The sequence below is a fragment of the Physeter macrocephalus genome, chromosome 3, assembly GCF_002837175.3.
Source record: "Physeter macrocephalus isolate SW-GA chromosome 3, ASM283717v5, whole genome shotgun sequence".
In the NCBI taxonomy this organism is placed as follows: Eukaryota; Metazoa; Chordata; class Mammalia; order Artiodactyla; family Physeteridae; genus Physeter; species Physeter macrocephalus.
Genome location: NC_041216.1, coordinates 25,355,404 through 25,380,736, shown reverse-complemented (window position 1 = coordinate 25,380,736; position 25,333 = coordinate 25,355,404). Strand labels below are relative to the sequence as shown.

Genomic DNA, 25,333 nt, shown 5'->3' with positions numbered 1-25,333 from the left:
CTACAGTGGCCGAGTGCCCCCTAAATCCCACCAAGTCTCTCGGAATTCTCCCTCACTTCTCGGCCTCACCGCTGCTGGCTTTGCAGGGCCCTCATTATTTCTCACCAATCGGTCACCCTCCCCAAGTCCTGCCTGGTCTTGTTACTGCAACTGCACTCTCTGAAACTCAATGGTCACGTACCACCAGGTTTATCTTTTTTTTTTTTTTGGCTGCGTTGGGTTTTCGTTGCTGTGCCTGAGCTTCCTCTAGTTGCGGCGAGCGAGCAGGGGCTACTCTTCATTATGGTGCGCGGGCTTCTCATTGCGGTGGCTTCTCTTGTTGCGGAGCACAGGCTCTAGGCGGGCGGGCTTTAGTAGTTGTGACACGTGGGCTCAGTAGTTGTGGCGCACGGGCTTGGTTGCTCCACCACGTGGGATCTTCCTGGACCTGGGACCGAACCTGTGTCCCCTGCATTGGCAGGCGGATTCTTAACCACTGCGCCACCAGGGAAGTCCCGCCACCTTTATCTTGAGGACGAGGTTCAGGCTCAGTGTGGATCACAGGGACCTACAGGATCTAGTTCGGGCTTTCTGGCTTCACGTTCACACCAAGCTACCTGGCATTTCCCTCAAACCCGCTCATCTCTCTGTGCTGTTCCTCGCCTGGAATGACCATTCTTCTCTTTCCTACTGCATTTTCTCCTGGAGAAATCCTTTTTGTCTTTCCTAATTCCCCATCTTCCTTCTGTGCAACCATAGCACCAGGCCCATCTCTTTCTCCTCCTGTTGTATTTTACCAACCTATGTAAATCCACGTATCTATAAATATTTCTATGTGTAGCCACCTGTGTCTATATTCAGCTGAACAATATCTCCAACTCTAGTCTATTACCACATGGATCATTCTAGACTCTCTCTCTTGGCTTATCTGTAATTTCTCACTGCAACAGTGAGATGGTTCCCAGCATCTGCCATCCACTTACTTGATTAATCCCAGTATTCATGTATAGTGGCCTCTCACTGTATTTTACCTGTGTGTTTGTCTATGAGATCAACATTCACTCCCAAGCGCTTAAAAATAACTAAGTGCTTAATACACACCAGGCACTGATCTAAAAGCTACAAGCATAGAATTTAATTCTCATAACCAACCATATGAGGCATTTACTATTAGCTCAACCAAAAAGGAAACTGAGGCACAGAAAAACCAAATAAGTTGCCCAAGTCGCTCAATTACTAAGTGGCAGAACCATGGTTAACCCCAGAGAATAGACCCACAGAATCATGAACTCCAGAGCCTCCCCTGGGTTAGGGATGCTGCAGGTAACATGAGCTGAATTAATAATGCCACAGTCCCTTAATTCTGACATTCTGGCCTGTTTCTCAGCACTGTGAGCTGCCATCTATGGTTGTTTTCTGTGCCCCCTCACATGGTAGGTCCCTGTGGCAGAAGGTAAGGATGGTTCAACCACAGGATTGTGCCCTTTAATTTGTCCGGGCCTTCACTACTTTTGTAAGTCATGAAATTCACCACCTGGGGAATCTCCATTCCACCCCCAACCCCACCTCTGTCCCACCCGGTCCCTGGCCTCTGCCTCCCTAACTCCCAGGAGAAGATTTCACATCCTGTCAGAAGCCTTTCTGCGGGTGGTCCCTCCACTTCCTTTCCTACGCCTCAGTTTTCTCCACCTTTTTGTACACACCCTCTTCACACACACACACACACACACACACACACACACACACACCCCTCTAAGAAAGCCTCTAGCTCTGCTGTGTGTGTGTAGGGTGCACTGCCTCCTTCTCCTGACACCCTTTCCTGTCCACCTTCAGGGCCCCTCGGTGTTTGCTATGCACCTCCAGGACCCCTCGGTGTTTGCTATGCACCTGAACGCATGCAGAGGCTTCCCCAACATTAAATCTTAAAAATCACAACTTTGCGACCACCTCATCTCTCACTCCTCCCCTTCTTTCAGCAAATATCGTCTGAGAGGCCTCCTCCCATGCCAGGTTCTTTTAGGCAGTGGGGATTCCAGGATAAACAAAACTGGCCAAACCCCTGCCTTTAAGGGGCTGACACTCCAGTGCAGCCAAGCTGCTTGAAGGAGCAGGGAATGCCCCCCGCCTTCCACCGGCTCACAGAAAAGCAGCACATCTGGGTGAAAGTGATCACATTTGTTTTATTGAGTATACAGAGGCCATTCTATTGTCCTCTAATAATATAATTTGGGAACAATAATCTCTGACTTGGTTAAAGTCTCCATAGGGACCCGCTTCCCAGATTCCTAGACATCATTACTTGTGACATTATACTTTTCAAAACTAGCGTTTCTGGAGATGGATCTGACAAGAGGACGGATTCCACCCTGAACATGTGCCCGTGGCCCCCGGAAGACTACGGGATTGGAGAAGAATTCGTTTCTTTGGCCACATTTGATTCCTTCCATCTCGACACCGCGGTAATGGTTTTCATTATAAGAGCCGGTGTTGCCACGAGCCACACAATGGCAGACCCAGCATGGTTGAGGGACAGCTGCCCGGCATGCCTTGGGGTTGGCGATGGGTCAACCTGGAAAGAGACAGCCTGGCTTTAAGAACTGCACAGAAGCCCTTACCACAGTCCCATCAGGGCCTGCCTTCCACACCGGACTTGTCCTAGTTCTGGATTCATAGCCCAGGAGGGAAGCTCCACGCAGACCTGATTAACAGGCTCCTCCTCTCGAGTTACTGCCCCGCAGTAGAGGGAGGAAAGTCCTTTAGCTCCTCCTTTTCTGGGTGCACCTCGGACACTTTGTTCATCTTGGTGAAGATCTGATTGATTTCTATGAAGGTCTTGGACTTGGTCTCGGGTACAACCAGGAAGGTGTAGATGGTGGTGAGAAGACATATCACGGCAAAAACGATAAAGCTGTAAGCTCCGAGGCCCACCTGAGGGAGGGGAGAGGGCTCACATTCTTGAAAAGGTTCTCGATTTACTGCTTGAGTATTTTGTGCCTCTGGGGCCCCTGGGTCGCACTTACTTGGATGAATGGGAAGATCAAGCCCACAGTGAAGTTGGAGAGCCAGTGGACACTGCCCCCCACCATGTAGGCGGCCGGCCGGGAGGACTGCAGGAAGATCTCGGTGATGAGCAGTGCAGGGATAGGGCCTGGGGGAGAAGAGGAAGAGCTGTCTTCCCTGCCGGCCGAGCAAGCCACAGAGGGTCCTGGAGGCCCTGCCCGTGCAAGCTCCAGAGGCACCCGGCCCAAGGCAGAGCAGCGCGTCTCCAGGACTCCTGGTCTCGTGGAGCAGCAGTGTGAGAAGGCACCTGGCAAGAGTCGGGCACAACAGGCGACATCCTGTGATGTCCCTAAAGGGGGCCCATGACCACCTGTAAGACGCTCTGCGCCAACCACACGGGCACCGCGTTTCAGCCTCCACAGGCTGCTTTACTGTCCTCGCTCTAGTCATGCTGCGCCCAAACCCCTCTGCCACAAGAACACAGGCAGAGAAGCCATTTGGGCCGAATTCGCCCCTCCCTGGAGCCTCTCTAAGGAGCTCAGGCCAGAAGTTTCTAGGGCTGGTGGTACAGGAGGGGGCAGTGAGACCACAGAACCAGCTCTGGGGTACATACTGGGCCCAAGGGCATGTCCTATGACATAGGAGATGATGCACGCGATGCTGACGTAGGGCATCCAGGATATTGTGTCCTGCGGGGAGAAAACAGAGCTGCATCACACCTGGCAAAGGGGAGACAAGCTGGGACGCGAGCGTCAGGACTCTCGGTTCCCGGAGGGTCAGGAGCTCTGCCTGGGTTGGGAAGGCGGGCGCCTGGCACCTCCTACAAGCAGCGCCACCCGGATGCCCCCGGAATATCGGCGGGAAGCGGGCAAGGCGCTGCCGGGGCGGGGATCGGGGCTGCACGTGATCCCCAGGCAGCGGACTCGCGCATGCGCACGAGAGCGCAAGGCACCCCGGGCCCCACCTTCCTCACCTGCAGAGCCAGGGCGGCCGTCAGCACGCAGCAGGCGGTGAAGCAGATGGAGAAACCTAGGAGGAGCAGGACTCTCCTCCCCAGAAGCTCCACCACGAAAACCTGGAGGGAAAGGGCGAGGAAAAGTGGGAGGCTCAGCAGGCCCTGGCCGCCCCCCGTGCCCAGCAGGCCCAGCTCCCCTGTGCGCCCACCCGCCCGTGTGTGTGTGTGTGTGTGTGTGTGTCCTTGCATGGCCAGCGGGCCTCCGCACTGCGCAGTCCGGGGGCCCCATTTGTCACGCGGTGGCCCTGGCACAGGTAGGTCCCCAGTGTGAGACGTTGGAGGAGAGCCACCTCTCACGGCGGTAGCTTCCAGAGTGGACGGTGGGGACGGGTCTCCATCTTTGGGGCCCCAGGCTACCGCCCCCCCCCCCCCAAGAGACAGGCTGTCACCTGAGGACAGCCCAGAGGCTAGAGAGGCTACCGCCCCCCCCCCCAAGAGACAGGCTGTCATCTGAGGACAGCCCAGAGGCTAGAGAGGAGGGGACCGAGGGGCGCGTCGCCACCGAGATCCGGGCGCCTTCCTGGGCCAAGCCTCCCCACTCTCCAGGTGCCCTCTATCCTCGGTGGCAGCCGGGGACTCGGCTCCCGGGGGCACTCACGGCGCAGACGGTCATCAGCACGTTGACCGCGCCCGTGCCCGCCGTCACATACTGCACGTCCTGTGCTCTCACCCCAGCGCTCAGGTAGATCTGGTCTGCGTAGTAGTAGATCTGGAAGGCCACCCCCGGGGCTGGTGAGGCCGGCCGGGCGGCCTGGACCCCTCTGGGGATGCCTCCCCGGCCCCGGCCCCGGCCGCCCTGGTACCGCGTTCACTCCCGACAGCTGCTGGCCGCCCATGAGGACGACGACGGAGATGACCTGCCACCGCAGCGACCTCCTCCGGAGCAGCTTCAGCACGGAGATGAAGCCCGCGGCCTTCTCGGCCTTGTCCTCCTCCCGGATCTCCTGCGTCTCGGCGTCCACGTCGTCCCAGCCGCGCAGGCCCCTCAGCGCTGGGGGGGGGAGCAGAGGGGCCGCCGGGGGCTGAATCGCGCGCCCCGCCCCCCGGCGAAGACGCCGCAACCCGCGTCGCTTCTCCTGGGAAAGCCGTACCGGTTTTGGCAGCCGCTTCGTCTCTCTTCTGAATGAGCAGGTACCTGGGGCTCTCGGGGAAGAAGGGCAGCAGGAGGAGCTGCAGTGCCGCGGGGACCCCGGTCACCCCGAGGAGGGTGGGCCAGCCTGCAGGGAGACCAGGCTTCCGTGAGAGCTGGCGGCCCAGCCTCCTCTCCCGCTGCTCTCCGCCTCCAGCCCCCGGAGCCGCCCTGGCCCACTATCCTGATTGGTTTTCTTTGGAGCTGGAGCACAGGCTGGGGGTCGGGGGTGGGGGCGGGGCCTTTATCTTTCTCACTCTTCTGTCCCCAGCACCTAGGATGGTGCCTAACCAAGAGCGGACACTCTAAATACTTAGGGAATGGCTGCTGATGCAGAGCCAGCCACCCACCTGTCAGATGAACAAAGTGAAAAATTCTGACAACACCAAGCACTGACGAGGATGTGGGCAGATGGGAAGGGTCCACACTTGGACACATGGCATCTTTAGGGGACAGTCTGGCAGGAGCTAGTGATGCTGGACACGCACAGGCTCTAACCCAGCAGTCCCGCGCAGGGACGCGTGCCTGGGCCACCAGGACACCGGAAGGACAAGGGCAGAGCGGCACTGATTATAGAAACAAAACCCGGAAACAAGGCGAATGTCCACACAGTAGAATGGAGGCATCAGTCATGGTTCATTCATAAGATGGAATTTTATACTGTGATGAAAATGAAGCAGGTCAGGACGGGAGTCGGTCCCACCAACGCGATGCTGGGCGCAGTGTGGTTCCACATAAGGTGGTTCCGTTGCAGTAAGTCCGGAAACAGGGAAAATTAACTCTATCTTCTAGAAAAGTGGCGAAACTATAGGGAAGAGTAAGGATGCGATGATCACAAATGTTGGGCCAGTGGCTCCCTTTGGGGGCGGGAAGGCTGTGATTGAGGGGCGCACAGGGGGCCGGCGTGGTTCTAGTTCTGGACCCTTATATATGTTACATCACTCAATAAAAACGGTTAAATAAGTGAATGAGTGGTTCAGGCTCCTTCTAGGAGCTGTGAATGCCCGACTCACCCCCTTTTCTCCTATGCAGGAGGTGATAACTGCACACATCTGCGTGCCAGGCGCTAGAGTCTAATGGCTTTTCACACGTAGCCCACTTCCCCATCATAGCAATGTCAGGAGGCAGGTACCAGGATCAACCCCATGTTACACCTGCAAACACTGAGGCATGGAGGGCATGGAGCTCCCTTGCCCGAGATCAGGTATTTAGGAGCAAAGCTGAGATTCGAACTCAGGCACTTTGAACCCTGAATCCCCATCCTCCCAACCTTCTCCCACCTCTTGGCTCCGAATCCAGGGCCTAGCCGATCCGGGTCCCGCTTCCATCACCCTTGCACAGACTACAGCGAGTATGGACGTGCCTGCCATCCTTCCTTCCTTCTTCACTGAGCACCTAGTATGTGCCATGAATTGTGCTGGAGATTCAAAGATGAGGAGGGCCAAGCCCTGCCCTCCACACTCTTGTCTAGAGCAGGGTACCGATGGCTGAACAGTCGCCATAAAGGATGGAGGGACAAAGCGAGAGGCCACCACAGCACCTGCAGCTCCCTGCATGCACAAAGAACTTTATGCTTCCATCCCCTCTGCCCACATCTGGGATGCTGGTCCTACCCGCCCCCGCAAGCCCAGGCCCTCTCTGAGACCCCCTCCCTGGGTGGAACCATGGCTCCCTCCCACACACCACAGAGCACTTCGCAGGCGCCAGGGACCCGTGGCTGTTTCTGGGTCCAGCTGGTTGGTTATGTGCCATCACCGGGGGACAGGAACCTAGCTCCTCCACTCCTGGTCCCAGCTCTTAACAAGGGCAATTGAAAGGTGGGAGAGATGGTAGTTAAACTCGGACTCAGGCCTGCACTGCCTGCATTTGTGTCCTAAGGAGACATTGGACACGTGATCCAACTTCTCTATGCCTCAGGTTCTGCACCTGTAAAATGGGTATAGTAACAGTACATGCTTCATAGGTTGTTTGGAGGATTAAATGGATTATATAAAAGACTTTGTGTCTGGCCCATACTTTTTTTTTTTTTTTTTTTGGCGGTACGCGGGCCTCTCACCGCCGTGGCCTCTCCCGTGGCGGAGCACAGGCTCCGGACGCGCAGGCTCAGCGGCCACGGCTCACGGGCCCAGCCGCTCCGCGGCACGTGGGATCTTCCCGGACCGGGGCGCGAACCCGTGTCCCCTGCATCGGCAGGCGGACCCTCAACCACTGCGCCACCAGGGAAGCCCTGGCCCATACGTTTTGACTGGTGCTTTGTTAGTGGTGATTTCCCTTTCAGAGGTTCGAGACCCAAGACAAAACAAAGGGAGGTCATGCAAAAACAACGACAGTTAGGAGTTGCTGTGCACCTACTATGTGCCAGGCCCCAGGCTCTTGGGGTGGGGGGGGTGTGGCTCCGAAGTCTGGGTCTGGTGTGGATACCAGCCCTGAGACTCACCACCTCACCCACGGAGGCTGGGTCTCGTGACCTTCTTTCCTGGTCTGTGATGGGATGATCACGGGCCCCTGGGCAGCTGCATTGCTGGGAGGCTCCAGTGCAATGGTGCCGGAGGCCTTAAGCACAGAGCCTGGCACCCTGGTGGCCGCCATTACCACGCCCCGGGTCCCTGTGTGACAGCCACCCAGCGACCAAGAGAAAGATAGCAGCACCTCCTGCTCCCTCACAACTCCCTCATCCGTGTCCCAAGAGGGACTAGAGGACGTCAGTCTGTCTGTCCCCACCAACTTGTTCAGGCCCGCTCTGGGCAACCTCCAGCTCAGCACCGTGGGGTCAGGGCTGTGCGGGGGCCCCGTCGTTTAGAGAGAAAAGACCAGCTCATAGGAACGGGCTGGGGGTCTGAGGTGTCCTGAGCTCACCTTCTTCATTTGCGAGGAGACTCCGAAGACCCAAGATCTGGGCCGCAAGGATGCCGACGGTGATGAAGAGCTGGGGCACCACCCCCAGGGCCCCCCTCAGGTTCTTAGGGGCCAGCTCCCCTAAGTACATAGGGACGACATTGGAAGACAGGCCTGGGAGGGAGGGTGAAATAAAGACACCATCAGGAAACATTAACCTGGCAGGGATGAGCTCTGTCTTCAAACACATTTATGCTTCCTCAGCAATCGCATTAGTTGGGCTGAAACCATCTCAGAACTGCAGGAGTAAGCAAACAACCCCTCTTGCAATTCTTAGGCCTTTTAACTTTAAGAGAAAATAGTCTGACCAAAGAAGTGCATGGACAGTGCGTTTGCTTCCAGGCTGGTGTCACCTGGGGACACAGGCCCCCCGGACCTCAGGTCTCCCCTCCTGATTGGCTTGGTCTCGGAGAGGAAAAGCCCAGGTGTGGTTAGACTCTCTCTCCTCTCTTGCTCCTTGCGGGGGAAACCTGTTAATAAAAGGCCAAGGACCCCTGCCCACCAGCTTTACCTTCTGAGACTGTATATTACATAATAAGCTGATGCACAGACATTGAAGCACAAGCTTTATTTGTCAGCAAGCATTGAAAAATTAAATATATATTGTAGACTAACTGCATTCTGGGATTTGTGTAACGACTGAACTACTTCTGAATCCTCAATATTTGAACTTGTTGGTTTTCCCGTCTTACTGATATCTGACCCCCTTATGAATAGGTGAAACTTAATTTTATAGGCTCTAAAGTATTTTCATAGATATTATCCCATTTAGTTCTCCTAAAAGTCCAATGAGAGGTTGGGGGTCTGGGAGGAAGGTCAGATGGGTTGTTACTGGTCCAAGTATCGCACATGGAGCCAGAGGCAAGCTCAGGAAGACGTGGGGTCTGAGAGGGAGGCTGTGGCCAAGGGCAGACCAAGGGAGACGGTGTGGGGTGAGGGGAGGCTGCAGCTGCTGGTGATGGGAGGGCATTTTATAGCACTGAGATAAGAGGAAACTGACTGCCAAGTTTTCAAGCTCTGCAATTCTGCCCAAGGACATCTCTGCTTGGTATTTTATTTTATTTTATTTTTTGGCTTTTTTTTTTTAACATCTTTATTGGAGTATGATTGCTTTACAATGGTGTGTTAGTTTCTGCTGTATAACAAAGTGAATCAGCTATACATATACATATATCCCCATATCTCCTCCCTTTTGCATCTCCCTCCCACCCTCCCTATCCCACCCGGCTAGGTGGTCGGAAAGCACCGAGCTGATCTCCCTGTGCTATGCGGCTGCTTCCCACTAGCTGTCTGTTTTACATTTGGTAGTGTATATATGTCCATGCCACTTTCTCACTTCGTCCCAGCTTACCCTTCCCCCTCCCCATGTCCTCAGGTCCATTCTCTATGTCTGTGTCTTTATTCTTGTCCTGCCCCTAGGTTCTTCAGAACCTTTTTTTGTTTGTTTTTTTTTTTAGATTCCATATATATGTGTTAGCATACGGTATTTGTTTTTCTCTTTCTGACTTACTTCACTCCGTATGACAGACTCTAGGTCCATCCACCTCACTACAAATAACTCAATTTTGTTTCTTTTTTTGGCTGAGTAGTATTCCATTGTATATATGTGCCACATCTTCTTTATCCATTCATCTGTCGATGGACACTTAGGTTGCTTCCGTGTCCTGGCTATTGTAAATAGAGCTGCAATGAACACTGTGGTACGTGACTCTTTTTGAATTATGGTTTTCTCAGGGTCTATGCCCACTAGTGGGATTCTGCTTAATATTTTAGAAGGGACAACACAGTTCATTAATTAATACCAATTCTTTCTGATTTTCAGACAAAGAGGGACAGCCTTTAGAGCAGCTCTTAGGTGTCTTGTGTGGTGGACGGGGGGACCCTGCAGGCCCAGTGCCCAAAGGGCTATGGAGAAAGCGAGGCCCTCGTGCTGCCCGGTCACCATTCAGGCCCTGGTGGCCGCTTCTCAAGGCCGAGTGCTTCTGAACTTAGTTAAGAGCAACACTGGAGAGACAAACACCAGGAGGTGTGTGAAGAGATGGGATTCCCTTCATGTTGGTGGAGAACAGTCTCGTTCTGTCTTAAAAACAACTCCACGGGGCAACCCCTGGCCAGCCTGTTCTGACACCAAAGTCAGAGAAGCAGCTTTTAAAGTTTAAATTCCATTAGTGAAAGTCTGAAGTGTTCTTACCAAAGATTTTGACTAACAGCAAACCAGCAAACTGAGCATCTGGGGGTCCAAGCTGCATTGACCCTGAACCCCAGGGTCAGAGTGGCTGTTTACTTCGTTTCCAGGGTGTCTAAGTACCACGGGGCTTGATGACACCCTTTCCTGACTTTTCAGGAAATACGTGAAGGAATGAACAGCAAATAGATTAGGCTTCTGCTGGAGTTCTTCAAGTATGACCTGAAGACACAGAGGGTTCCTGACACCTTTCAGGGGGTCTGTGAGATCAAAACTGTTTTCAGAACCATCCTGAGATGTTACTTGTCCTTTTCATTCTCGTGCCCTGACCAGTTTTCCAGAGATCACATGCCCTCTGACATCGCACCAACAGAACACAGAAGCAGGTTTGAGAGTCTGGCTGTCTTCTGTTAAGCCAGACAGTCAAGAGATTTGCAAAAATGTAAAGCAATACCACTAAATTTTTTTGTTTTAGAAAATAGAATTATTTTCATAAAGACATGTAATGGGCTTATTATTATTGCTATCTTAAAATGAATTAATACATTTCTTGGTTGCAATTTCTAACATGGTAAATATTGATCAGTATAACGCATACGAGCAAAAGCTCCTTAGAACCCTCAATATTTTAAGAGTGTAAAGGGGTCCTGAGGCCAAAAAGTTTGAGAGCTTATCTAAAAGCAAAGGTTGGTTGGGAACTCCCTGGCGGTCCAGTGGTTAGGACTCCGTGCTTTCACTGCCGAGGACCTGGGTTCAATCCCTGGCTGGGGAATTAAGATCCGGAAAGCTGTGTGGCACGGCCAAAAAAACCAAAAAAAAAAAGCAAAGCTTGGGATGTTAAACTGTGATTTTTCTATTGGGGCCTAACATTTCTTTTTTGGAACCAACTCTGAATTGTTGGCTGTCAATAGAAACGTGACAGCACCTGCCCACTGCCGACAACTTCCAGGAATCGTCCATTTTTCATAAAGCTGAGCCTGGCTGCAGGGAAAACCTGCAGGAGCAGGGCCAGGCACCTCGGGACTCCTGCCCAGACGGTAGATAAATGTCCAGGTGCTCTCAGGGAAAGCTAGGATGAATGAAGTTTGCCAGGGGGGCCCATCGGTCCCTCCTTGAGGTGACCTCTTCTGTCTTCGGGAATCTTGTTTTCCTCTTTATCTCCCCAGCCCTGCAATCCCTCGCCACTTCCCCCAGTACCAGGCTCCTTGCTGTCTCCTCTATTGTCAGTAAACTCCAGGGAAGGAAGGGGTTTGCTGACATCGGCCAAATTATCCCTTCTTCATCCCTATCCCTGTGTTTGGAAGGAGAACGAGTCCCTTGACAATGCCACAGCCTGCGGGGGGGAGCGAGTGAAGCGCCCGGGGTGCATCATTTCCAGGGGCGCTTACCCTTGGGGGCCCACCCTGCGGCGCACGGCCCCGAGAGGGGGCACCTGGCTTGCCTCGACGGCCCTGGCCCTTCTGCCTACAGAGGAAGCCAACCCGGAGGAAGGCCACAGCATGGCTGAACCATGTCTCTTCAGTCTGAAGCCATCATGGGGGACTTTTCTATAACCGGGGAAACCCAGACTGGGCAGAATGGTTTTGGAGAGGTTACTGCCATTAACTCTTTCCTGGTAGAGGGATTCATGCATTTGATAAGTTCTCAAGCTTTCCTGACCACAACTCACGGTGCAAAATACAGAAATACATTTTACATCCAACTTGGTTCTCACATATGTATAAAGAACTGAAACAACATTTCAAAAGACAATCCTTATCTTTACTACATGTGACACAGTCTACCCTAGTGAAAAACAACAAAAAAAGAAAATACTGTTTGCTAAACAGATGTCTCCACCCACCAACTGATCCTGAGACAGGCTGGGATCTGGGACCCTTTGCTGCAGCGTTTGCACCTGGACAAACATCTCCTTGAGCAACAAGCTATAGAGAAACTACAAGGGACTAAAAATAACTGTGTGCATGTGTAGTTGGGGCAAATTATGGACAAAAAGATACAAAGAGACCAAAGAAAACGCAACTGTCACCTCTGAAGAGCCAGGAGAAAACACTGGATGTCTGAAGCAAAAGCAGTGTACTGCGCATGCCCCCCCTGCACTCAACAGCACAAAGGGGTGGGCAAAACACCTAAGCCACCCCTCTGGCCTGATGCCTGGACACGCCTCTTCTCTCGCCCCATATAAGGAACGAGCTCACCACCACCCCCTCGGGGAGTGAGCAAGGGAACCTGTTAACTTGTTTTTGCCGCCGCAGGGGCCCCAACAAAGCCGCGCCTGAATTTCTTGTCTGGCCTCCAGTCAATTTCTGTTGACTGGGGAAGGCCAAGAACCCTGGTTAGTATCAGTCCCGACCTGCAGTTTAGAAAACATTGAGATAAAGGATTGGTTGGAAGGACCAGTCCAGTCCTAAGATTCTGTATCTCAGTCTTTCAAAGAACAGCTTTCTTCGCAGGAAACTCCACGGTGAAGATCTGCCCGCGGTCCACACACATCCCTATAACGCAGGGGCTTAAGCATCTACCCACGGCAGAGGTGTAGGAACAGCGTGAACCTATATGCTTCAGAGACCCCAGACTGGTTCAGAGCCCAGGTGCCTGTTCTCCCTCCCTCTGACCGTCCGAATCACAAAATGGTTTACCTGCACATATTCCCACCAAAAGTCTGGCCACAATTATCATCTCAAAGGACCTGGCAACTTCACTGCATCCCATTAAGATCGCAGGCACGATGGAAAAGATGTTGTTGAACAGCAAGGTTCCTTTTCTGCAGAGGACAAAATACCAGTTGGTTTGGTTTAAGGATTTGCCACTCCTTTAACAAATGTTTGCAGAGCATCTACTCAGTTACAGCAGTTGCTGTTGTGTTGTTCGATTTGCTGTTGACCTAAGATGGATACAGGTCCAGTGCATGGCCTGGTGTGGGAATATTCTCTGTGGGAGCAGATGTCAATGACCCCAATGCAGAGGGCATCAGTAGTGGGAAAGGCTTGCATATTACAATACAGTAAAGGGTTCTGCAACCATAAACTAACATGATTTTAGTGTAATCTTGAAAGCCAGACTGGATGAGGACTTTAAAGGAAAGGTTTAGGCCAATCTCACCTATCAACATAGATGTGAAAATCCTAAATGAAATATTAGCTGATTGAATTCAACAGCATATATAAGAGTCTTTCAAGGTTAAAAGCACCATATTCAAGATTGTACTGGGGAAAAGTATAGGATTATCGAAGTAGCAAAATAAGTCAATAAAATTTGATATCTATCATGAATTTAAAAAAAACCTTAACAAACTATAAACATGAGGGAACTTATGTAAGCTGATAAAGGGTATCTCCTGAAAACCTATAAAAAAATCAAACTTAATAAAACTTACAAAGCAGTCCAATTTAAGTCAAGACTGGAATTGGTCTTGGGCCCTGGAGAGCCAGACAAAGGCAAAGGGAAAGCTTCTCTGGAGAAGCCCCTCCCATTGGGCTCCCCAGGAGTCCCCCAGCCAGGGACCCCCACCCCCTGAGATGAAGCATCACCATTACAGGACACACAAGACAATCCACCACCTGCAAGAGGCTGCACATACAAACAGCACAGCTTCAGACAACAGGATTAGATAGAAGCCATAAAATATGTTTTAAATGAGTAGTGTCATAAAATAAGGAATCAAAAGGGTACTATAGAAAGAACAAGAACATACATAAAACAGAACTATCCAAAACAATAGCAAAAAAGATTTTAAAAGCAAATGAACAAAACTTAGAAATGAAAAATATAGTAGGTGAGTTGCAGCTGAGGAAAGAATTAATGAATAGGAAGGCAGACCTGAGGAAGTTACATAGAGAGCAACACAGAGAGAGAGAGAGAGAAGATGGGAAGTATGACAGATTAAGATAGGGAGGATTATAATATCACTAGTCACAGTAGCCAGAAGGTGGAAGCAACCCAGATGTCCATCGACAGATGAATGGATAAACTAAATGTAGTATATTCATACAACAGAGTATTATTCAGCCTTAAAAAGGAAAGAAATTCTGACACGTGCTACAATATGAATGCACCTTGAGGGCATTAGGCTAAGTGAGATAACCCAGTCACAAAAAGGACAAATCTTGTAGGATTCATTCTTATGAGGTCCGCAGAGTAGTCAAATGCACAGAGACGGAAAGTTGATTGGTGACTTACGGGAAGACAAGAAAGGGGAGTTATTGTTTAACGGGTACATGGTGTCCGTTTTTGTAAGATGAAAAGTTATAGAGATGGGTGGTGGTGATGGTTGCACAACAGTGTGAATGTACTTAATGCCAAAAACCTGTACACTGGACTTCCCTGGTGGCGCAGTGGTTAAGAAGCCACCTGCCAATGCAGGGGACACGGGTTCGAGCCCTGGTCTGGGAAGATCCCACATGCCGCAGAGCAACTAAGCCCCTGCGCCACAACTTCTGAGCCTGCGCTGTAGAGCCCGCATGCCACAACCACTGAAGCCACGTGCCTAGAGCCCGTGCTCCGCAACAAGAGAAGCCACTGCGATGAGAAGCCCGCGCACCACAACGAAGAGTAGCCCCCACTCGCCGCAACTAGAGAAAAGCCTGCACACAGCAACGAAGACCCAATAGCCAAATAAATAAATAAATAAATAAAAATTAAAAAAAAAAACCTGTACACTTAAAAGTTGGTTAAAATGGTAAATTTTATGTTATGTATATTTACCACACTTTCTTTTCTTTGCCGCACCGCGCCACTTGTGGGATCTTAGTTCCCTGACCAGGGATCAAACCCAGGCCCTGGCAGTGAAAGCGTGGAGTTCTAACCACTGGACTGCCAGGGAGTTCCCACCACAACTTTTGAAAAATAGTTTTTTAAAGAAGTCTTTTTACAGACAACAACAACAACAACAAAGGCACGGAGAAACTTCCAGAAGAATATAGAAAATGGAGGAGAGAAAATATCTGTAGAAATGATGGCTGAAAACTTTCCAGAACTGATGACAAAGACATGAAACCTCAGACAAGGAACTGCCATGAGTTCTGGGATAAATAAATCAGCCATAGCTTGCTCGTGAAAGGGAAGATTCAACAGTGTAAGGAAGTTTAGTTTTCCTCCAATTAAACGATAAATCCAAATCAATTCCAAGCAGAATCCTTTTTCAGGGATCTCAATAAGCTGATTTTAAAATTAATACAGAAGACTCAAGGAACATGAATAACTAAGATAAATTTGAGAGCAAGTGATTTTTTACATGGAAAAATATTAAAATAAAATTGGCCTTCCCTTTCCACTCACCTACTAAATACAAAATAAAATTCCAGATCTATCTGGGAAAGACAAAATTGTAAAATTATTTTTTTAATTATAGAAGATTATCCTTATGACGCCTGGCAGGGAAGACTGTCTTAAGACACAAAAAGCAAAAATCATAGATGACTTAAATGTGACCACTTGAACATTTAAAGATTTTGTATCAAAAAGATACTACATGTACAATTAAAAATAAAGCAACAGGGCTTCCCTGGTGGCGCAGTGGTTAAGAATCCGCCTGCCAATGCAGGGGACACGGGTTCGATTCCTGGTCCGGGAAGATCCCACATGCCGTGGAGCAACTAAGCCCATGCGCCACAACTACTGAGCCTGCGCTCTAGAGCCTGCAGGCCACAACTACTGAGCCCGCGTGCCACAACTACTGAGCTCGCGTGCCTAGAGCCCATGCTCCACAACAAGAGAAGCCACAGCAATGAGAAGCCCGCGCACCGCAACAAGAGTAGCCCCCACTTGCCGCGACTAGAGAAAGCCCGCGTGCAGCAATGAAGACCCAACAAGCCAAAGAAATAAATAAAATAAATAAATTTTTAAAAATAATAAATAAAGCAACGGATTGAGAAGACATGTGCCGGATGCAACAGAGTACAGTGTGGACGTTACTTGCACGATGTGCTCAGAAGTGAAATTTCCTCCCAGCACCCTCTGTGCCTCCTTTTCCCATGTGTGTGTGAAAAGGGGATGGGGCTTTTGTAAGGATTAGTGCAATTAATATCCCCTAAAAGCACTTAGGATAGAGCCCGGCAAGTGGGAACCCATCAATTAATTGTTAGCTGCTACTGATATTTAAAGAACACTGATAAATCTTTAAGAAAGCCACAAACAACTGAATCGCATTTATCACATTTTCAGTTGGACTAGCAACTGTCAGCTCCATCTTCAGACCAGCCGGCTAGTCCTTCACTCAAGGAGAAGCATCCTGCAGATCTGTGACTTGGCTGAGGTTCTGCCCACCGGTGGTCCACAGGGAGAACTGTGCGTTCAACACCAACCTCCCAGGAAGACTCCAGGACCTTAGATCCTGAATCACAGCTTGTGTGTTTCTATTCTCAGATTCTTTTTGAAAAAGACTGGAGAAGGAACCAAGGTCTGGGGTCTGGCCTTGAGCTCACTAGATCTGTGGCTGAGAACGGGGGCTTTACCTCAACCCGCTTCCGTGTGCCTTTCCTCGAAGGGAGGGGGTTGGAGGGGAAGAACTCTTAGATACTGTTCATAACAAGGCTGCTTGCTCTCTCATGCCCATGGGATTTACCAGGGCAGTGGGAGGGCTTAAGGACCTTTCTTGGAATCAAACGCAGAATCTCTAATGCTTCTAGAATTAGGGGCAAAGATTTAAGCTCTGCTCTTGCCCTTGAAGACACTCACAGTGAGGGTCCCCCTGGGACCACACGGTCTCACACTGAAGGGCTTGACATTAATCTCAGCCATTTCAGAGTTTTACAGGAATTTAATTTGGGCTACATTTTGCATATAACTGGATTCCAAGGTAAAAGAACAGAGCAGTGAGCTTGTGTTCATTTAGGAAGCAGAGTTCAGGAACATCAGTCTACGGTCTACATTGGGCCTGATGTCTTGGCCATGCCATCTGGCATTTGACGCTTCTAAAGGCCAAAAGTAAGTTTTGGAAAGGACGATTTCAAGGCAAGAGAGGGTGAGAGCGGGAGTGAGTCCTGATCTCTGAAGCACTCTCTGCTCTTTCCGTGCCCGCCCCAGACCCAGAGACCCATCACCCCCACCCAACTCCAGCCCTGAGACCTTCTTTGCCTAAGTCCCCAAACACTTGGTCAATGTCTGGTCTTCTTAACCACATTAGGAAACAAAAATCATCGCAGCAAAATCATTACCTGCTTTTCTGATCTTGATTTCTGCTTTAGGCCCAGGTTTTAAACTCTGATGGGGTCTGTGGGTTTCAGGGAGTTGAACATTCACCTTCCCTTACCTGCCTAATTTATTCACCAAGGGGCCGACCATGAGGGAGCCGAGGAAGCCTCCGAAGGGAAACATGGACACAGAAACCGACCACAGCAAGGTCAAGGAAAATTCGCTTATGTATTCACTGATTCTGTCATAGTAGGTCTCGTTATAAAATGCTTTCATGAGCTGGAGAGCAAAGCAAAACAGACACCAAAATAATTTGAGCTGGTTTTGCAGAAAGAACAGTGTAAGTTGTTGGGCCACCCAATGGGATGAGCTGGGCACGTGTTCACGCGGAGGAGTGATTAATCATCAAATGATCAAGCGGAGGAGAGGGAGTGAAGATGAACAGCCATTAGCAGGGGGCACCCACGCCGGGGCGGGGGCACCCACGCCGGGGCGGGGGCACCCACGCCGGGGCGGGGGCTGTGAGGCCTCTGATGGGCAAGCTGCCAGGGATGTTTCTTTTTTTTTCCGTTAAAGAATTTGATTGGTTCTCTTTATTATTTATTTATTTATTTGGCCACGCCCTGCAGCGTGTGGGATCTTAGTTTCCCGACAAGGGATCGAACCCACGCCCCCTGCAGTGGACGCCTGGAGTCTTAACCACTGGAGCGCCAGGGAAGTCCCGGCCCAGGATGTTTCTAACCCCAGAAAGGAATGAATGCAGGTTTCCAGTCACGGAATGAATGTTGGATGATCCTGGCCCCTCCAGACTCTGCTATGGATTACAAGGCTGCAGAAGATCAGAGCGCCCCCAAACCTAACCCCCACCCCTGGAGCCCAGCCCACCATGTGTCCAGCCAGGCCTGGCTCTCCATGAGAACCTGGTGTGTCCCCATGACCCTGTGCCTGCAAGTCCCTTGGGCTTGCGCTGTTTATTTCGTGGGTTTCCCCCACCCTTCACTTGAGGTCCCACTGTGTGCCCTCAGCGTCTGTACAGTCCCACCCTAGTGGCCCCCCGGGCACCGGCTGCTCCAAACCCACCTCCCTGTTCCCTGGGGGCTGCGTCTCGCCCACCATAGCGACCTACCTTGGCAGGGGAGTTAATAACAGCCACGTTGTACCCATACTGGAAGGATGACCCAAAGGCAGCTATCAGCGTGGCCAAAGCAAGCACTGGTGTCAGCCTCTGCAGGAGGAGAGATGATGCCTTTAGGTAAGGAAGCAACCGGGGTTCCAGGGAACTCCTGATTTACTCAGAGTCTTGCAGAAAGATGGATGTAATGGGTTCTGAAGACATGTGGTCTTTCAACCACTCCGTGTCTGGAAACCTACCCTCCATGCACCTTGGGGGGAGCAGGTTTCTTTAACCGTAGCACTTAAGCCTGGATAATCCTTTGTTATGGGAGGCTGTCCTGTGTGCCCTGTAGAGACACCCCTCACCCCATCTGTGACCACCTAAATGTCTCCAGACATTGCTAAATGTCCCTGGGGGCAGGTGGGGAATTGCCCCTGGTTGAGAATCACTGGGTCTCAACAAAAGCGAAGGATCACCCCCTCCAACACTCCACCTAATGTCCGAGTTGCTTCTGTGACATTCCTGCCGCGGGACCACCTCTGCTGATTGCAGCAAATGCACTCAGGCACTGCCTCAGACACAACCCCCCCCCGCCCAAAATCAGAGAGGAAATGTGAAAATTTTTAATTATTTAGGGCCACTGATTAACTTCCTTTAGCCTCTGGACTGTTGCTCTAAGAGGCAGAGGCACGGTGAAAGAAGTATTTAAATATAGATTTCTGGGGACTCTTAAACACACACATTCTGTGACGATATCCCCTTTGACAGCCGGGTAACTGAACACTCATTTGAGACAATCTTTGATGACACGTGGGAATTCATTAGTAAAAGAATGAAAATCGGGAGAAAAATAAAAACGGAAAGAGCTTCGCTCTTAGAATCTATGGCTCTCGGTTTGAATTTGCTCACTGCCACTTTCTGGCTTCATTTCTGTGATCTTCGGTTTCCTCATCTTTCGCGTTAGGATGATAACACCTCTCGGAGTTATTGCAAGGATTAATTATGGAAGCGTCTAGCTGTGGAGGTGAATCCACTGACTGGGGTGGGCCTGGGCTCTCTGAACCCACCACCGACGCCCTTCATCCTGTGCTACAACCGAGGGCCCCATCACATGAGACTCAGCCACTCTGGTGGCGAGCTGAGGTCCTCAGGCCTCCCGAGCAGCATCCCTCCGAATCTAGGAGGGGACCCCTTGAGAGAGGCAAGTAGCAGCAGGACAGGCAGAGAAACAGTGGGCACCTGGGCCTCGCCTCATGGCGAGACATTCGTGCCCCGGTCCGGGAGGATCCCCCGACCCGCGGAGCTGCCGGGCCCGTGAGCCGTGGCCGCTGAGCCTGTGCGTCCGGAATCTGTGCTCCGCAACGGGAGAGGTGGGCACCTGGGCCTCGCCTCATGCCCGGGGGGGACCGCCGAGCCAGTGACCCCCTCCCCGACCCCACAGAGCAGGTGCAGGACCCGCAGGAGTCCTGGTCAAGAGCTGAACCGCAAGTGAAACTCTGCCCGTCTCCTCTTCCACCAACTAATTAGCAGATGCTTAATTCACAGGAAGTTTCTGGTAGAGATGCTAAGAGCCACAGACAAGGCAGCCTCTCCTCAGGCCCCACCACCGCGTCGGGCCAGGGGGCAGCAGGTGACAGAAGTGGGGGAAGCAGGGGATGGTGCCCAGGGGGGAGGCGGGTTCCAGGGCTGTTGCTACACCGTGTTTTCTAAAGGCAGGGGGTACGCAAGTAGGCATACCCACCCCACCCCCAAAACCCCACCCAGGAGGTAGCATAGGGCCAACCACGTTACACTTCACCTCCTGAAGTGCTCTGGGTGTTCATTCATTCATTCATTCATTCATTCATTCATTCACACATTGGGCACCCACTGTGAGCCAGCCATGGGTCTAGGTTCTAGCTACTAGGGATACAGTGGAGAAGAAAACAAAGATCCCTGCCCTATAGCTGTCCTATTGCTTGATTTGGTGGAAGGGGGGAAGGAGGGGAGGGAAGGAAGGAAGGAACGGAGGGAGGGAGGGAGGGAGGAAGGAGGGGAGGGAAGGAGGGGAGGAAGGAGAAAAATGTTGATTAACATTTCTCCTCTTCTGGGCTTCCCTGGTGGCGCAGTGGTTGAGAGTCCGCCTGCCGATGCAGGGAACGCGGGTTCGTGCCCCGGCCCGGGAAGATCCCGCATGCCGCGGAGCGGCTGGGCCCGTGAGCCGTGGCCGCTGAGCCTGTGCGTCCGGAATCTGTGCTCCGCAACGGGAGAGGCCACAGCAGTGAGAGGCCCGCGTACCGCAAAAAAAAAAAAATAAAAATAAAAAAATAAAATAAATAAATAAATTTCTCCTCTTCTAATTCCCTTCCCAGTAAATGATAAACTATCAATGCACCAGGCTTCATTCATACTGCAGGTGCAACTCCAACATTCTGCTTTGATGGGTCCTAAGGTTTGAAGTCCTTAGCGAAGCTCAGTGGGGGAGCTGGCTGGTGCCCCGGGGCTCGTGCCCCAGACTGGGGGGATCCTGCCAGGTACGTGGGTAGCCAGCTCTCTGACTGCTTTTACGGGATCCTAGCAAAAATCATCAGAGACCTCATGCTGTAGAGTGTCTAAGCCTAGAGCACATAATTCAACTTCTATTCCTTGGCTTCCTCCTTGAATTCAAGCCATAGGCACATTCTAAGGACCCGTAGGAATCAGGGCTCACCCTTTGTGGAAATAGCAAAGACATTCTGGGTAAGTTCTCAAGTTCTCACCGACCTTGCTGGTCCAAATGGCTTCATTCTGATGAAACAAAATTATTTTTAAGGCAGGAAAAGAAAAGTTTAACATAAAATTTTCTCTGCCGTTTGAGTCACTATCCCCTCCCCTTTAGTGTGCATTAAGCATCTGCCTTACACATTAACTAGATCTCCTCAGAAGACACAGGAATGCCTACTCACAAAAAGAAAAGAAAAGAAAAGAAAAAAACAACAACAACAAACAATATCCTCCTGGCACCAGCAAGATAAATCCTTAGGAGATAACATTCCTTTCCCAATCCTGTAAGGGGTCACAATAACTCACTACTCACCTTGTTAGACTATGTAAACTGTCAATATGTTACTTTGATGTATAACACTTCATCTCAAAAATTATATAACTGTGCTCTGACTTCTAACAGGAAGAACAGTCCTCAGATCTTTCTGAAAGACTGTCTGCCAGGTTATAATCCTCAGGTTGGCTCGAATAAAAATTTCATTTCTTTCTTAGATTGACCGTTGATTAATTTTTTTCATGGATGATGCAATAAGCATTGCATTGCATATTTATTGACAGCTGTCTATGATCTGTGTACCATGCTATAGTCCAGTGAGCAAAACAGCTGCCCTCAAGGAGACTGTGGTCCAATGGGAAAGACAGACATTTTTTTAAAGCTACATAATAATTTAATAGTGAAACTAGAACTGGAGTAAGTTTTATGAAGAAAATCCACAGAAGTGGTTAAAGAGGGGAGTCAGAAAAGTGACTGAGAGAGGATGGGGGCCTGGGTAGGGGAGTGGCTGAGGCAGGGGAGCAAGAGGTACCAGCTTTGGGGATTATTTAGGAAGTAAAATCAAGGGATTTGGTACCGCTTGAGAAAAATGAAATCAAAACCACAACGTGATACCATTTCTCACTCATTAGGATGGTTAAAACCCACAAGACAGGTAAGTGTGTTGACGAGGATGTTGAGAAAATTGGAACCCTCTCACATTGCTTATGGGATTGTAAAATGGTGCAGCCACTTTGGAAAACACTCTGGCAGTTCCTCAAAAAGTTAAACACAGAGTAAACATATGACCCAGCAATTCCACTCCTAGGTATATACCCAGGGGAATGAAAACACATATTCATGCAAACTTGATCACAAATGTTCATAGCAGCATTTTCATCATAAACAAAAAGTGGAAACAACCCAAATGTCTATGAGCTGATGAACTGATAAGCAAAATGTGGGATATTCATGCAATGGAATATTATTTGGCCATGAAAAGGAATGAAGCACTGATACTAGCTACAAAGTGGATGAACCTTGAAAACAAGCTACGTGAAAGAAGCCAGTCACAGAAGACCACCTGGTTCCATCTCTGTGAAATGTCCAGAATAGGCAGAGCCACAGAGACAGAGATAAATCAGTGATCGCCCAGGGTTGGGGGAGAAGAGGAGGAGATGGGGGGAAATGTGGAGTGACTGTCAGTGGGTAGGGGGTTTCTTTCAGGGGTGATGAAAGTGTTCTAAAATTGATTGTGGTGATGGATATACAACTCTGAATATATATTGAATTGTATACTTTAAACGGGTGAATTATATGGTCTGGGAGTTATATTCTCAATAAAGTTACTATATAAAAAAGGCATGTAAGAGAAATTCAGGGCTTAAGCTTTCTTCTTCTTTTCTCTTTCTTTCTCTTTTCCTTTTCTTTCCTTTCCAAGAGGGGGAAAAAAAGAATTTGGTACTGGGCTGGATTAGGGCATGAGGGAGAGGAAGGGGCTGGAGAGGATGTCAGGTCTCCGACCATCTTATTGAAAATGACAAATGGCTCAGTGGCCTCAAGACACGAGAGGGGACCCTCCTCAGAGGCCAAGGGGAGCCGAGACTATGAGCTGTGCTTTTGAGAAAAACTAGGAACCGAATCCCTCACTCCCACAGTAAACTGGCTTCCTGTTTTTCAAAATGCTGAGAACATTCTGAGACTTCAGTGAAACAACCACCTTCAGGGCTAGCCCTCTGACAGGGTGTGATTCAAGCTCTCTGGGAAGAAAGCCCCACCCAAACCATCTCTCTCTTAGCAATTTGTCTCCAATTTCTCTTTCTACCCCCAGAGAGACACTTTCAGTCTCAGACTTTTCCTTGTCAGGCATCTCCAGTCAGAATGCAAATATGCCTGGAAAAGTGAGTCCCTATGAATTATTAACACTGTAAGTCACTTTATCACACTATGGAATGAACCCAAAGTCTCACAAACATTCCTTGAGGTCCGAGTGACGAGCGGAGAGAGGAGAGACAAACGTCATAACATTTTAGAGCTGGAGGTGCCTGGTGCTGTCGCTGCGGGGGGGTTACAGCGTGGCCACTGCAGCCCAAGAGCAAGGGCTTGAATCCAGCCTCTCCTGCTGCTGGCTGTGTGGCCTAGGGCCAGCTACTAAACTTCTCTCTGTCTTGGCTTCTTCATCTGTAAAATGGGGACAATGATACTACCCTCCTCACAGGACTGATGTGCGGAATAAATGAGTTCATACATGTGAAACAGGCCCACAGCTGGCTCGTGGTGGTACACACTCCAAGCATTACACAGTCTATCACGGGTTTGCTATCAATATTAATTATTAACAATGAGGACCCAGAGGGGAAGTTAGTAGCTCAACGACACTCAACTAGCTGGTGGTGGAGACACTCCACAAAAGATTCTGTTTTCACTTTCCAAAGCATTTTGGCATTTTTTTTCTAATCATCTTATTTGTTTCTTTCAGGCCAAGAGTCCTTTTTCCCGGCGGAAATTCCCTGATGCACACCAGATTCATGTCTTTTCTCTTTACATATGAGGAACCCAAAGGCCAGTGAGGCCGTGGTCACACAGCCACCAGGGGACAGACAGCCGGGCCCTCCCCCCAAGCCCGAGCGGCCGCTGGCAGCCCAGCCTCTGTGGCCTGAGCTGGCCCCCCACTCCCACTCAGCTCCTAAATCCCTCCTTGGCTTCACTTTGTGATTTGAAGGTTCCTACAGCCACCACTGGAATAGTTCTGTTTTGATGTCTCCTGGGACACCCAGCGCATATTCACCCAAAGGGCCAGGTCTGCCCTCAGGCACCTGGGAAGGGGCAGCCCGCATCCCCCTGGATGGATCCCTGGAGGAGGCCCCCTTCCCTGGGGGACTGCAGGAGCAGGTGGCTGTGATCAGCCCATATCTTTTGCATGTGACCGTTTAATCATCTCCTTTCAAAATGTATCGTTCATTTTCAGGGACCACCAAGCAGGGTGTTTCTGTTCTTTTGCAGCCCCGCCTGGGGGCACAGCTGGGTGGTGCACTTCTTTTGAAGAGACGGCACAGACCAGACCAGGGCCCCCCTGACCCCCAAATCCCGGAGTTCTTATTACCTCACAGCTCCTTTTCTATAAAATAGAGGCGATAACATTTGACCTAACACGTTCTTGTTGTCATGAAGTCGACAAGACACTCCCTGTGAAGTGACGCAGTAATCTCTAAAGCAGGCGGTCTCGTGGGCGACAGCGCTGCTGGCATCTAGTGAGTAGACACGTGGCAAAGAACTACCCGGCCCCAAATGCCAGTAGCGCTCTGCTCTAAAGGATGATCAAAAAATAATAACCCTTATGGGGGATCCACTCTGTGCCAGGTAATTTACACACATGATCCATTTACTTGTTCCAGCATCCCTCTGAGGTGGTATGGTTATTATTCCCATTTTATAGGTGAGAAAACCAAGGCACAGAGCAGTTAAATAACTTGCCCAAGTTCCCACAGCTAGAATAGGATGCAGCAGGAATGAATCCCACGTACTTCTACCTCTCAGACCTATCCTTAATCTGTGAGCTACAGAGCATGGACCCAACCTGTCTATGGCAAGGCTCTCCTGTCCACGACTGAATAAATAATAATTTGCACAAATACGTACCTCCCCCATCAATATAAGCAGATGCTGTTGTGATGAATAAAATGCAAATTTCTTAAAAGTGTTAATAAATTTATGTTACCTTTCTGTCCTTATGCATTTTCCTCAATCAAAAGACTCTAGGGGGCTTCCCTGGTGGCGCAGTGGTTGGGAGTCCGCCTGCCGACGCAGGGGACACGGGTTCGTGCCCCGGTCCGGGAAGATCCCACATGCCGTGGAGCGGCTGGGCCCGTGAGCCATGGCCGCTGAGCCTG

At 50.4% G+C, this 25,333-nt stretch overlaps 1 protein-coding gene across 16 annotated transcripts in view; it reads right to left on the bottom strand.

The window, feature by feature from the left end:
* Positions 1–2,140: 2,140 nt before the first annotated feature.
* SLC2A5 (solute carrier family 2 member 5) overlaps positions 2,141–25,333 on the bottom strand; it is a 61,889-nt gene continuing 38,696 nt past the window's right edge. For 3 of the 16 annotated variants that reach the window (XM_028487882.2, XM_028487881.2, XM_028487880.2), the window contains exons 2-10: positions 18,461–18,559; positions 12,843–12,967; positions 7,980–8,132; positions 4,798–5,211; positions 4,593–4,703; positions 3,953–4,054; positions 3,000–3,668; positions 2,678–2,907; positions 2,141–2,548 (exon numbers count right to left, since the gene is read on the bottom strand). In XM_028487882.2, the coding sequence (XP_028343683.1) occupies positions 2,375–2,548; positions 2,678–2,907; positions 3,000–3,668; positions 3,953–4,054; positions 4,593–4,703; positions 4,798–5,211; positions 7,980–8,132; positions 12,843–12,967; positions 18,461–18,498 (2,016 nt within the window). In that variant the 5' untranslated portion in view covers positions 18,499–18,559 and the 3' untranslated portion in view covers positions 2,141–2,374. Of the gene's footprint in view, positions 2,908–2,999; positions 3,669–3,952; positions 4,055–4,592; positions 5,212–5,473; positions 6,741–7,979; positions 8,133–12,842; positions 12,968–17,452; positions 17,614–18,460; positions 18,560–25,333 lie in introns of those variants that run through there. The other 13 variants (XM_028487878.2, XM_007110297.3, XM_028487872.2 and 10 more) reach the window with 10 other exon arrangements.